At 43.1% G+C, this 13,105-nt stretch overlaps 1 protein-coding gene across 1 annotated transcript in view; it reads right to left on the bottom strand.

Annotated features, from left to right (window-relative positions):
* The window catches only part of IARS2 (isoleucyl-tRNA synthetase 2, mitochondrial), a 54,629-nt gene extending 41,554 nt beyond the window's left edge, over nt 1-13,075 (bottom strand). Inside the window, exons 1-8 of the mRNA XM_054023562.1 lie at nt 12,808-13,075; nt 11,545-11,667; nt 10,729-10,885; nt 2,059-2,207; nt 1,919-1,968; nt 1,713-1,822; nt 1,534-1,624; nt 981-1,096 (exon numbers count right to left, since the gene is read on the bottom strand). Of these exons, the coding sequence (XP_053879537.1) occupies nt 981-1,096; nt 1,534-1,624; nt 1,713-1,822; nt 1,919-1,968; nt 2,059-2,207; nt 10,729-10,885; nt 11,545-11,667; nt 12,808-13,032 (1,021 nt within the window). The 5' untranslated portion in view covers nt 13,033-13,075. The remainder of the gene's footprint in view (nt 1-980; nt 1,097-1,533; nt 1,625-1,712; nt 1,823-1,918; nt 1,969-2,058; nt 2,208-10,728; nt 10,886-11,544; nt 11,668-12,807) is intronic.
* Nucleotides 13,076-13,105: the final 30 nt, after the last annotated feature.

Genomic DNA, 13,105 nt, shown 5'->3' with positions numbered 1-13,105 from the left:
CTCTCATTTCAGTTGCTGCGGGTCATTTGTAAACCCTAGTGACTTAAGCAGATAAAGCCAGAGAAGACGACATCTGGGTCCACTTTGTTGATAGCTGAGAATGAGATTATGAAGTCCGGTCAAACCATTCCTCCTGTTGGAGGAATGGATAACTTACATCCCTCAGGAAATGGTCAGGTTCAATTAATCACTGAGAACAGGCCATAAAAAAAATTCCTCACTCCCTCAGGAAATGCATTCCACCAGCTCTAATCAGAGGCAGTAAGGATAGGTCCATCACATGGGTAAAATTTCCAATTGACACCTACAATCCCAACTTAAATTCCAAATCACAAGTGTGGACAACTGTGCCGCCAGCAATCACCTAGGATTGTTTAATGGTCCTCATGGTGATCATGAATTCCTGAACTAACTCAGAATAGTCAACTACTTGGATGTTAACAACACAGAGCACTATCAGCCTTAGCGCCTCCAATGCCTCCACAGTGAGGAATTTCAACAGCTCATTTTGCAGTGAAGCGGGCAATCAGTACACCAACACCAGACCCATGTTAACTTTATTTGGGACTCTCACACAAGATAGACACAGTACATTTGAACCAATTTTGGGTTAGGAATCCACCTGAATTTCAGGAGAGATGCAAAACAGCACCACCAAGGTAAACTGTATTCCTAGTCCACTCCTCGTGTGCTATGCTCTATATTCTGTACATAATTATCCTCCAACTTCTTATTTCCATTTTACAAACAGGATAACTTCTGTAAAGCACTTTGAAGTACATGGTTGAAAAGTTACTACCACCACCAAGTTTTGATTACTATTCTTCAGATTATTTTTTAGCTAAAATTACTATAAATACGTGTGCGAAGTGTAGCTAATGAAACACGTAAAGATACTTTACTTTCACATCAACATTTTAACAAACGCCTACAACATACTACCCTACAAATTAACATTCAGAGTATATTTAAACGCTTACCTTTACATGTTGAAATTACTTCAAATTGTGTGTCCAAGATGGCAGCTGTAGACTCAACTCTATTTGCCGCCAGAATGTAACATTCACCAGTATTTGCACATTTTACAATGGAATAGCTACAAGACAAATATATTAAATATATTAAATTAGAAAAAAATCAATATTAGCAAACATGTTTTAGTACTAAACTTTACTTTTTAAATTGTTTAGACATTTGCTGCTTTTAAACCATCTGAAAACGTGATTTTAAGTACAAAAATCCTACAACTGTTTCACACTCAAAGCTCCAAATGATTTCAATAGAATGAACGCAAAAGCAGGCCCTAAAGTAGCAATAAATTTAGAGGACTAAAAATAATACAGAATAATTAACTCTTAAAAAGGAGATGGGAAAAAATCTGAAATGGAGTTACCTAAAAAATTAAAAATGCCATTAAATAAACCTAAGATGCCTACTGCTTCAGCCTTGCTATTAAGAGCACTGCAACTCTGCTAATAGATATTGATACCGATGGAAGCAGATTCATAAAGTTAAAAAAAGTTAAATACATACTCTGAATCTGGCATATAACAAATAGCTTCATTGGCAGGAATAGTCCAGGGCTGGGTGGTCCAGATTAGCAAACTAACAGTTGGACATCCAGCTAAAGATGCAAATTAACAAATATGTTATTTGTCATAAAATCCAAAGATATCAGAGTCTTAACAAGAACTAAATATTACAAATCATACCTATCACAGAGGCCAGTTTAGGAGGCGATTTCAACAAGGGGAATTTGATATATACAGAACGACTGACATGCTGCTGATTGTATTCAAGTTCAGCTTCAGCCAAGGCTGTACTGGGTGAAGATCAAATATGGGTTAAACCACATTAACATGAAAAAGTATTGCTCTCTACTTATATTTTAGAGATAAAATGGTAAGTTGATTCTTACTTTGCTGAAGGAGACCAAAATACCGGTTTATAGTCCTGATAAATGTAACCCTAAGGGGGAAAAATGCAGAGTTAACTGGATTAAGACTACATTGTAACTTAAATAATTTAAGGACTTTGTTAAATGACACACTAGCATACCTTGTCATACATTTTGTGGAAGATACTCAGTTGTTTTGCCTCATACTTCCTATCAAATGTGTGGTAGCAATTAGCCCAATCTGCCATTATACCCCAGCGAATGAAGGCAGATTTCTGTTTCTCAATTGCCCTTTCTGCAAATTCTTTTGCTAAAAAGGAAGAATAATTTTTAAAAACAATGTACTTTTAAAATCTGTGTGATCACTTTAGTTTCAGAAAATGCTAATGGCTTACTTGCTAGAGAAAGCTTACCCTTAGCTGGGAACAAAATTATTATAAAACTAAACTAATTGATTTATATAACAGCAATTTTTGCAAACCTCAAAATGCTTTATTCACGAGTAGTCCCATCAAAGTGAATGGCAGGGTCTGAAAAAGCCCTACAAGAAGTTTTTTCAGGTAAGCCATTCATTTTAATAGAATTTAAAATTAAAGTTTACAAGGAAAAAAAATTCTAACCCTTATGGTTATGAAGACAACTTTCCAAATGTAAAAAAAAAAAATGTAAAATGAATGTAAACTGACCAACCGCTGTAGTGCCTCCGCTGCTATTCCTAGCTTTGCAAAGCAGGAAGCAGCTGCCTGAAATTAAGACCAGTTGGTTTAAATCGCTGCTATTCAGAACTAGAGCTGATTAAACTGTAAATTGCAAATACCTTTTCAAATTAATTTTGAATTTAACGGCATTAGTTTTCACATTCCTCCCCTCCCCCATTATTTGACAAGCTCTATTCAGAACCCTGAAGGCAGCAGTGATGTGGTCTAGAACAGGGGTCAGCACGCGAGCCAATTTTTAATGGCACGCTGCTGCCAGCAGAGGTCCCGGCCACCGGCCCCGCTCAGCCCGCTACCAGCCTGGGTGAAAGAAACCCCAGGCCGGCAGCGGGCTGAGCAGGGCCAGTGGCCGGGGCCCCAGGCTGGCAGTGGGCTGCGTGGGGCTAGTGGCCGGGATCCCAGAGAGGCAGAGGACTGAGCGGCTCAGCCCACTGCCGGTCTGGGGTCCCGGCTGCCGGCCCCAGTCAGCCTGCAGCTCTCCGACAGGGAGTTCCTCCAGGAAGGGCAGGCAGCCGCCGGCCAGGGATTCTTCCCCACGGGGCAGCGGAATATCACCTCTGTGATCTTGGATGTGAGTTCCGAAGCCCCTGCCCACGGGGCTCGGGGAGCACTGGGGGGACTGGGCTCTGGGAAGCAGCTGCGTTAGGGCTCCCAGATGCTGCATGGAATTTAAAGGGAGAGCTTGGACTGGTGCAAGTTGCAACTGGTCCCCCTCTTTGCATAGCCCTGCTGACTCCTCATGCTTCCACTCTCCTCTCCCTTTCTCTGGCACTGCATCAGTCCAGGAGGGGGCCGTGCCCCCGGCACACCTGAGCCAGCCGGGCAGCGGTGCAGTTGGACGGGTTTTGCAGCCTCTGGAAAGAGCAGATGGAGACAGGGAGGCTCTTGCTGTGTCTGTGCATCCTAACACAGTGGCACTTCAGCTCGGGTGAGAGTGGCCCCCCGTCTGGGAGCTTTCAGCCCCCAGGAGAGTTCAGGTTTAAAATGTGCAAACCGCGGAGTGATCTGGGTAGGTCTTGCATCGCAGGGGATCTGCATCTCAAAGGGGAAGGCAGTGGGGAGCGCAGTGGTCCCTAGAAGTAGCCATATGAGTTTTTTGGGGGAGCAGGGACCTGGGTCTTAAGGGTGCTTGTGAGAGCTCCAGTCCCTGCTGTGTCAAAAGCTGAGCTGCTTCTCTGACCTATTGGCATCACCGAAAGGGAGAAGCTGAAACTCCCCTGGGCACGGTGTCAATAAGAGTATTTGGTGCACAGGTTCCTTTGAAAGAACCTCCTAATGCTCCTTTATGTGGTAGCCGTGTCCCCCTCCCCCCTCCCGCCCTGTTGCTGGCACAGTCGCTGCTTTTCCTCTTAAACGCACATGCTACCGTCTTCTGAACTTGAAAAGTATCTGGGGTGTTTGTGTGGATCAATATTGCAGGGAGAGATGGGAGCCAGAAATGGCAAAATCTATATGGACCGTCCATTTAGATCAGTGGTGGGCAACCTATGGCACGCGTGACAAAGGCAGCACGCGAGCTGATTTTCAGTGGCACTCACACTGCCCGAGGCCTGGGGGGCTCTGCATTTTAATTTAATTTTAAATGAAGCGTCTTAAACACTTTTAAAACCTTATTTACTTTACATACAACAATAGTTTAGTTGTATATTATAGACTTATAGAAAGAGACCTTCTAAAAACGTTAAACTGTATTACTGGCACGCGAAACCTTAAACTAGAGCAAATAAATGAAGACTTGGCACACCACTTCTCAAAGGTTGCCGACCCCTGGTCTAGAATCATGAATGTCATGCTCCACCCTACTGGCAGAAGTTATGAACTGCAGGAGGTGGAGTGGTGGTGGTGGGAGAGGAAGAGATACAAGTAGGGAGAGATGACAACAACAACAAAATATAGGAGGGCTGGGACAGAGAGCTGTTCCCTGGCAGCAATCAGGAAGTTCTGAAAAGGATAGAAGATCATCCTCTATTCCAGAAGCTATAATGGGATAAAGTTTAAAACAGGGTAGATAAAAATCAAAGATCGGATTTTTTTTATGTAAATCGGATCTTTTTGATAAAATGCTTTTTGAGGAAAAAACCTATCTAAAGATACTTTTAATTAAGATATCTTTGAGCTATAATGTATCTCATCACGGAATAGGGATTATAAATTCTAATTCTATAGTATGAGACAATATATTAATGTAGTGTTTAAAAAAACTTTTGTAAAATGAGTTCTAATAGTTCATGGATTAGGGACCCAATTTTATGGGGTTCCACAGGCTTCTGTATAGATTATTTAGGTTAATCTTTCTATCTACCCAATGGGACTCAGTGCTCAGTCCAGAAGATACCATCAGAGATGCTTAGTTTTGCAGTTCTCAAACTGTGGATTTGTGTTTCCAGAGATAACATGCTTGTTAACTGCAAAAATGTTTTTAAATAAATAAATAAATATACAGAGGTGAGAAATAACAGACCTCAACTCTATTGTCCCTCTGCAAATTTGTGTACACAAAGTCAATCCGGTACCTCTATCTAAAAGTGCAAAGTTTCAAAAACTTCAATGAATAGAAGATTGTTGGGGACGGAATAGACCTGGACAAGGAGAAGAAGTCTGGAGATAAATGTGAGAAGTGAGGGACATACGCTTGTTTTGTTAAAAATATTATATGCTCGCTGTTGAAGAAAAAAAATTCAGAATACTTAACCTTGTTGTTTTAGTTAAATAAAACAATTTAAATGTCTGTCTGGTGATGTTCTCCTTCTAATACAGCATGGCAAGAAAATCCTCCAAATATTAATGATTAACCTGTTGAATTGGAGATAGCTCACCTCCCAGTGACTTCATAAATATCTGCTTCAATTACCTTTGGTAAATGAAATAACCAAACAATGATTCATTTTCTGATATAGCTGTAAAATTCATCTGAGAAGTTTTCAAAATAAATCACTGTTTAAAAACGTATAGTGTGTACCTTCTAAAAATGAAACCTACATCTATCTCTGAGTTGTGAAGAATATGTATTAAGGTTATAACAACCAACAAGAATGCACTTTTATGTAGAAAACCATGATTAAATAGAGTCTTCCTGACCAGTGATTTAAATCATGATTTAAATCAATTTGATTTAAATCATGATTTAAATCAATTTGATTTAAATCAAATCCACCCGGGTTTAAAATGTATCAAACATCTACTAACCAGAGGCTAATAAGAAAGATACAGGCTCCAATATATTCCAGGAATTGTACCCTGGGTGAAAAGTCACTGCATTAATGGTTGGCTGAGGTTCTTAAATGAACACTGCTCCTGAACATCTACTATCACCTACTAGCCAACGTTTGACATGAACGGTGTTATATAGGGGATTTTGTGCTCTCCTCAATGGGAATAATCATGAACAAGAGTTGTAGGACTAGGCTCTGCACACAGGAATTATTTTATTCAACCCTACAATTCAACTCCATCTGGAGTAGGGATATGGTAGCTAACCAAGATGCAAGTCAAGTATATAATAGCACCATACAAAGGCAGAGAAAAGCCATCCACTTTTCTAAGGCCTTGGCTACACTGGCGGTGTACAGCGCTGCAACTTGCTGCACTGCGGGGTGTGAAAACACACACCCCTGAGCGCAGCGAGTGCAGCGCTGTAAAGCACCAGTGTAATCAGAGCCTGCAGCGCTGCTCGCTCGCTGCGCTGCAAGCTACTCCCCTCGGAGAACTCTCTCGCAGCGCTACTACACTCGCGCTTCACAGTGCTGTGAAGTCCCAAGCATAGCCAAGGCCTAATATTCTAAATCCAAAACGATCTCCCCATGTACCACATTATTTTAAAAACATTACTTTAAACCACTACTATCAGAATAGCATAATCAAATGGATTTGAATATTATGCCTTTTTTAAATTTAAATTACAAGCCAACCTAAAATGGAAAGAAATTTCATTGCATTTGTGACGTAAAATCGTCTGAATGCTTATTATCCCAAATACACCTAGCAATAACTAAAAAAAGTTATTGGAGAGAGCAGTTAAGCTCAAAGCAAATGAACGATGTATCATGTTTTCAGTAACTGCTTTGCCAGTGCATACAGACTGCAGTTTGCAAAGACAACCTTCTCAAGAGATGTGAAGTTACATCAGTCACATGTACTATAATTGACAGTCATTCCACTGCGTGACAAAACTGTTACGAGTAAACCAGCTACAACACATAATCAGACCACTTTCCATCTAATCCATCATAAACTCTCAGAAGGTACTACCTACACAGTTTTCCAATATTATACATGGCATTGGGGTAAAAAACAAATGTGTTTTCATAGATTCCAGAGCCAGAAGGGACCATTATGATCTAGTCTGACATTCTATATAGCACAGGCCATAGACCTTCCCCAAAAAAATTTCTAGAGAATCTTTTTTAGAAAAACATCAAATCTTGATTTAAAAATTGTCAGTGATGGAGACTTCACCGCAATCCTTGGCAAGATGTTCCAATGGTTAATTACTTTCATTGTTAAAAATGTTTCCAGTCTGAATTTGTCTAGCTTCAACTTCCAGCAATTGGATCACATCATTCCTTTCTCTGCTAAAGAGAAAAGCCAATTATTAAATATTTGTTTCCCATGCAGATACTGATAGACTTTAATCAAGTCACCCTTTAACCTTCTCCTTGTTAAGCAAAACAGATTGAGCAATTTGCATCTATCACTAGAAGGCTTTTTTCCCCTGATCCTTTAATCGCTCTTATGGCTCTTCTCTGAACACTCTCCAATTTATCAATTATTGAATTGTGGGCACCAGTACTGGACAGCAGCAGTCACACCAGTAACAAATACAGAGGTAAAATAATCTTTCTACTCCTATTGAAGATTCGCCCATTTATGTATCTGTAAGTAAGTGGAATTGTTTTGTAATATTTGTATTAAATCTATGTGTGCCTTGGTTTCCCCTATATACTGAATTGTTACCTAGCAAATGAAATGGGAGTGTTTGCTCTCAGGGCAGGCTAAAACATAGGTATGAATGGTACCTAGTTGTCTGTGGCCTTAGGTCGCATATCAATGGAGCTCTTGAGAAAACAATGGCAGATCCAGACTGGACATGGACACCTAGCAACCAAGGACCTAAAGAGATGCAGTTCCGTATGGTGCTGAGGCAGGGAAGTCTGTATCTCCCCAGCTCAGGAACAAAGGACTGGGGGATAGGGGGTGGTGTGAAGTGGAAGTTAAATGATGGCTGGGGGAAGCAGTTATGGGCGCAACTGGGAGTCTGACAAAGGAGACTGGATAGATGGAGAGACAGAGCTTGAATGATGTGGGTTCACTACAGCTTGGCTGGGCTCTGGGCTACCCAGAACAGACTATGCTTTAACCTTCATTTCTCTATGCTAACCTAAAGACTTCCTATGCTGTGCTCCATTTGACTAATAAACCCTTCTGTTCTGACAACACTGTCTGAATGGCACTGCAGATGCTTGCAGAGATGTATTGATCCACAGAGAATGCACAAGTCTCCTTCAGAAGTCTGCCTCAGTGGGACTCACTGAACAGAGCTTACGGTCCGAAGCAGGAGTGCTGATGGCTCAGAGGTCCAGCCTAAGGAGGTGGTGAAGCCGTGGGACTTACCTTGGAGAAGGAGTGAGACCCCTTGAGACTCCAGACTCCTAGACTGTTCCAAAACTGAGGCCATAGAACCCATCTGGTGGATCTATGACAGCTTCCCAGGATCACATTAGATCTTTTGGCCACAGCATCACAATGGGAGTTCATGTGCAGCTGATTATCCACCATAACCCCCAAGTCTTTTTCAGAGCCACTGCTTCCCAGTTAGAGTCCCCCATCCTTTAGGTATAGCCTACATTCTTTGTTCCTAGATGTATACATTTAGCCATATTAAAATGCATATTGTTTGCTTGCGCCCAGTTTACCAAGCGATCCAGATTTCTCTGAATCAGTGACCAGTCTCTTCATTATTTATCATTCAAATTTTTGTGTCATCTGCAAACTTTATCAGTGATGATTTTATGTTTTTTTCTAGGTCAGTAGTTCCCAAACTTGTTCCGCCGCTTGTGCAGGGAAAGCCCCTGGCGGGCTGGGCCGGTTTGTTTATCTGCTGCATCCGCAGGTTCGGTCAATCGTGGCTCCAAGTGGCCGCAGTTCGCTAATCCAGGTCAATGGGAGCTGCTGGAAGCAGCGTGGGCCGAGGGACGTACTGGCCGCCGCTTCCAGCAGCTCCCATTGGCCTGGAGCAGCAAACCGCGGCCAGTGGGAGCCCCGATTGGCCGAACCTGCAGATGCAGCAGATAAACAAACTGGCCCGGCCCACCAGGGGCTTTCCCTGCACAAGCGGCGGAACAAGTTTGGGAACCACTGTTCTAGGTTATTAATAAAATGTTAGGGCCAAGAACCAATCGGTGCTACCCCACTGGAAACACACCCATTCAATGACTGATCCCCATAACTACCCAGATTAGTTCAAAAACATTAGGGGAAAAAATAGTCTTCTTTTCAAATATATTTTTCTTTTTTAGGTTCAGCGACTCAGCATACCACCTCAATAAAAATCGGATACAAGACTAATTTCATGTTACAGAACTGAACTACAGTAACTCCTCACTTAACGTCATACCAGTTAACGTTGTTAAGTCACTGATATATTAGAGAACATTCTCATTCAAAGTTGCGCAATGCTCCCTTATAACGTTGTTTGGCAGCTGCCTGCTTTGTCCACTGCTTGCAGGAAGAACAACCCGTTGGAGTAGCTAGTGGGGCTTGGAACCTGGGTGGGCCAGCAGCCCCTCCCCTCCCCCATCAGCTCCCGTAAATTCCCTGTGTGGCAGCCGCCCAGCAGACTACCAAGTGCCGGGCAGTTCAGGTGTCCCTCCCCCTTGCCGTGTGCTGCTCCTGCCCTCTGCCTTGGAGCTGCTCCTGGGAGCCTCCTGCTTACTGTGCAGGGGGTGGGGAGGAAGAGGGGTTCTGATGTCAGGGTGTCCCCCTCGCCCCACTCCTGTACCCCATTTCCACAGAGCAGGGCAGGAGAGGAGGGGGAAATGACACGACAGGGCTCAGGAAGGAGGGAGTTTGCTGGCAGCAGCTGCTGTCTCAACTTGCTGATCTACTTAAAAAGGCAGCGTATTTAAGAGTGGGGTCAGCGTACTTAAAGGGGCAATGCGCGTCTCTCTCTCTCTCTCTCCTTCCCCCCCCAACTGTGTGTCTCTGTCTCACACACACACAAAGCGTGTCTCTCTGTCTCACACACACGCACCCCCCGGAACTTTGGTAAGTGGAGGGAGTGGTGTGCTCCAGAGGGATAGCACGGGTTCATCACCATGTTTAGTTGCTGCAGGGAATGTTTGCAGTCATTGCCATGCGTCTATTGTGTCTCCTCCCTCCATTTGTGCTGCCTCGTAGCGTGTGAGGCTACATTAACAACATGTTAACCCTTGAGGGCTCAGCCGAGTGTTAGCTCATCATTTAGCAGCAAGACATTCCCTTGGAAACATCCCACCCTCTGACTCTACCACCTCAACCAAGCTTCACAATCAATGTGAAGTATTAAATTGTTTGTTTAAAACTTATACTGAGTGTGTGTGTGTATATACACACACACACACATATATATACACACACACACACATATATATACACACACGTTATGTTTTTTGTCTGGCAAAAAAAATTTCCTTGGAACATAACCCCCTCATTTACATTAATTCTTATGGGAAAATTGGATTCGCTTAACATCGTTTCGCTTAAAGTAGCATGTTTCAGGAACATAACTACAACGTTAAGGGAGGAGTTACTTATACATTAGAATCCAGATGTACATGTCCTTTAATTCCCTCTTTCCGTCTATGGTTATTACAACTTATAAGGAGTTCATACAAACTTGTACTTGATGAATCCATTTTACAAAGGTCAACCTCCTTGTAAGTTTACACTACGTATTTTGCAGATCAAGTATAATCGAATAACTAAGATGTTCCTAACAAATTCAATGTAGTGAAACTAAAATGAAAACACACAGGAAAAATAGCAAAATAATATTCCACTAAGACTCAAAAACAATTTATAAATACAATATTGCAAGTCACAAATGTTTCTAGGAAAATTTTGCAAAGGACAGTTTACCTCGCTGTCTAATCTCCATCGGTGAAAGATTTTGAGTTTCTTTGAGTTCCGACAATGCTTTCAATTCAATGGGCAACCCATGACAATCCCAGCCTGGTACATAGTGCACTTTATAACCTCTCATCATATGGAACCGATTAGTGATGTCTTTCAAAATCTAGAAAAACATTAGGCCAAATGTTATTTTTGATATAATTGTTATTACCATCCTCATTCCCCTACACATTAGCATGATACATCTCATCCGCATGTTACTTTATATCTTACTGGTTTTGGTGAACTCTGCAAAACCCAAGAACAATCAGGTGTGTTAAAGATTAAGTTTCAGCGTTCACATTTATGTTTCTTATTGTACTTTCTAATAGCACATCATTAGAACCTCTTGATCAACGGGCAACCAAATTTTGCACAACCGAAGGCCACAGTTTGCAACTACGCAGAGGCTTGAGAGTTTCACCTAGCTATAACGAAGTGGAATTAGCATTTTATTATGGTAACATACTTCTGAAGTCACTATACACGTAATACTCAAACTATACATCTAGCAGTTTGCTGGGCTGAAGTAGAAACTGTATTTACTTTGACAGAATGAAAATAAGTTTATCATATGAACACCAATGTGAAACTATAAGCACCACACAGAGCCATTTGTCATTGTCATTGTTACTATATATGCTTACCCATTAAATAGAAATGAATGGTCCTATCCTAAAGTAGTGAATATCCTCAATTTCCATTTACTTCAATGTGAATTGAGAGTGCACAGCACCTTACAGAAGGCATAAAACACCTTAAACATACTACTCTTATACTTACCTTATTTAACGCGTGACCAACATGAGGGTCTCCATTGGCATACGGTGGCCCATCATGAAGACAAAATTCATTCTTTGTGTTCCTTTGTCTTTGCCATGAATATAGTTCTGAAAAACCACATTTCTGTATAGACAATATGAAAACATTTCATTCATTAAAAGTTTGCATTTTAGTAGTTTAAAAAAAGTTTTCATTTTAACATCATTCCAACTGTCAAAAAACTATGAGGCAGAATTGCTCCAAATCCTCAAGTGAAGACTTTCCTCCCTGGGGAATTACTTGCCAACCTCCACTACCAAGCTAACAATATTGTCCCTGTTTTCTTACATTAAATAGAGCACTTGTTTGGCCATTTGTTCTTGGTATAACTCCCCTGAAATCAAAATAACATCTGGGACACATTTGGCTTATGTTTAACATTCATCAAGCTTTATAAACCAAAATCTTCTGCCTTCCTCGACCACTAACTCAAGATGGACTAAACTGATGGGGAGACAGGTTTGTAGGAAGTTCTTGTAAATGAACATTTTAAGAATGGAGCATGTTAAACCACAGGTTCTCAACTTTTTTTTTTTTTTTTTTCTGAGCCCTCTCCCCCTCCTGATGCTACTAAAAACGCCATGGCCCACCTGTGCCACGACTGTTTTTCTGCATACAAAAGCCAGAGCCAGCATTAGGGGATAGCAAACAGGGCAATTGCTGGGGCCACACACCACAGAGAGCCCCGAAACGCTAAGTTGTTCTGGCTTCGGCCCCAGGTGTCTCAGGGCCTCAATTGTCAGCCCTGCATGGCAGGGCTTTGGCTTTCTGCCCTGGGTCCCAGTGAGTTTAATGCCAGCCCTGCTTGGCGGACCCCCTAAAATCTGCTTGTGCCCCAGCCCCCAGCAGGGGGCCCTGGGCTGGGAACTACTGCGTTAAACTGCAGTTTGACGTCACCTTGGTTTAGCATTTGTTCTGTAAGTGTAGGGCTGCGCTAGTGAACAATCATAAACTCATCTTCTAGCGGGGATATTACTCTGGTCTCCTGTTAATGACAGGTTTTAAACCGTACGTTAGATTTTATACGGCGGGGGCTTTGTGACACAGGTCACTCCCACTCCAGGAGTGAAGCAGACTCATTAGAAACCGCTCGCTGCGAGGAGAGGGAACAGCATGAATTCCCCATGCCCCACAGGCCAATGCTGGGGGGCTGCAGGACACGCGGATGGACAGTGCCGAGCAGAACAGCTCCGCACGAACCCGGCGGGCTCCTGCGCGCGGTACCTGCTGTATCTCCACCTCGGCCTCGGGCTGCAGCCTGCCCGGCAGCTGGGCGGGGAAGCCGCTGCGGGGCAGCAACACCGTCTCCCGGTACTTGGAGTCCGCGCGGCTCTCCGGGCTCGGCTTCCCGCTGTTGGCCCCGGAGGCTGCCGAGCGCGCCCAGCCCCACGAGGCCCCCACCGGGGCCCCGCGCCTGGCTAACGAGGGCGCCCTCCGCGCCCACAACATCCTCGCGGCCTCCCCGGCTCTCGCCGCGCACGCTCCTGTGGCGCTTCCGGCTTGGCTACGGAGAGCGGAGAGG

The sequence above is a fragment of the Malaclemys terrapin genome, chromosome 3 (assembly GCF_027887155.1).
Source record: "Malaclemys terrapin pileata isolate rMalTer1 chromosome 3, rMalTer1.hap1, whole genome shotgun sequence".
NCBI lineage: Eukaryota > Metazoa > Chordata > Testudines > Emydidae > Malaclemys > Malaclemys terrapin.
This window is presented reverse-complemented; position numbering and strand designations above follow the sequence as displayed.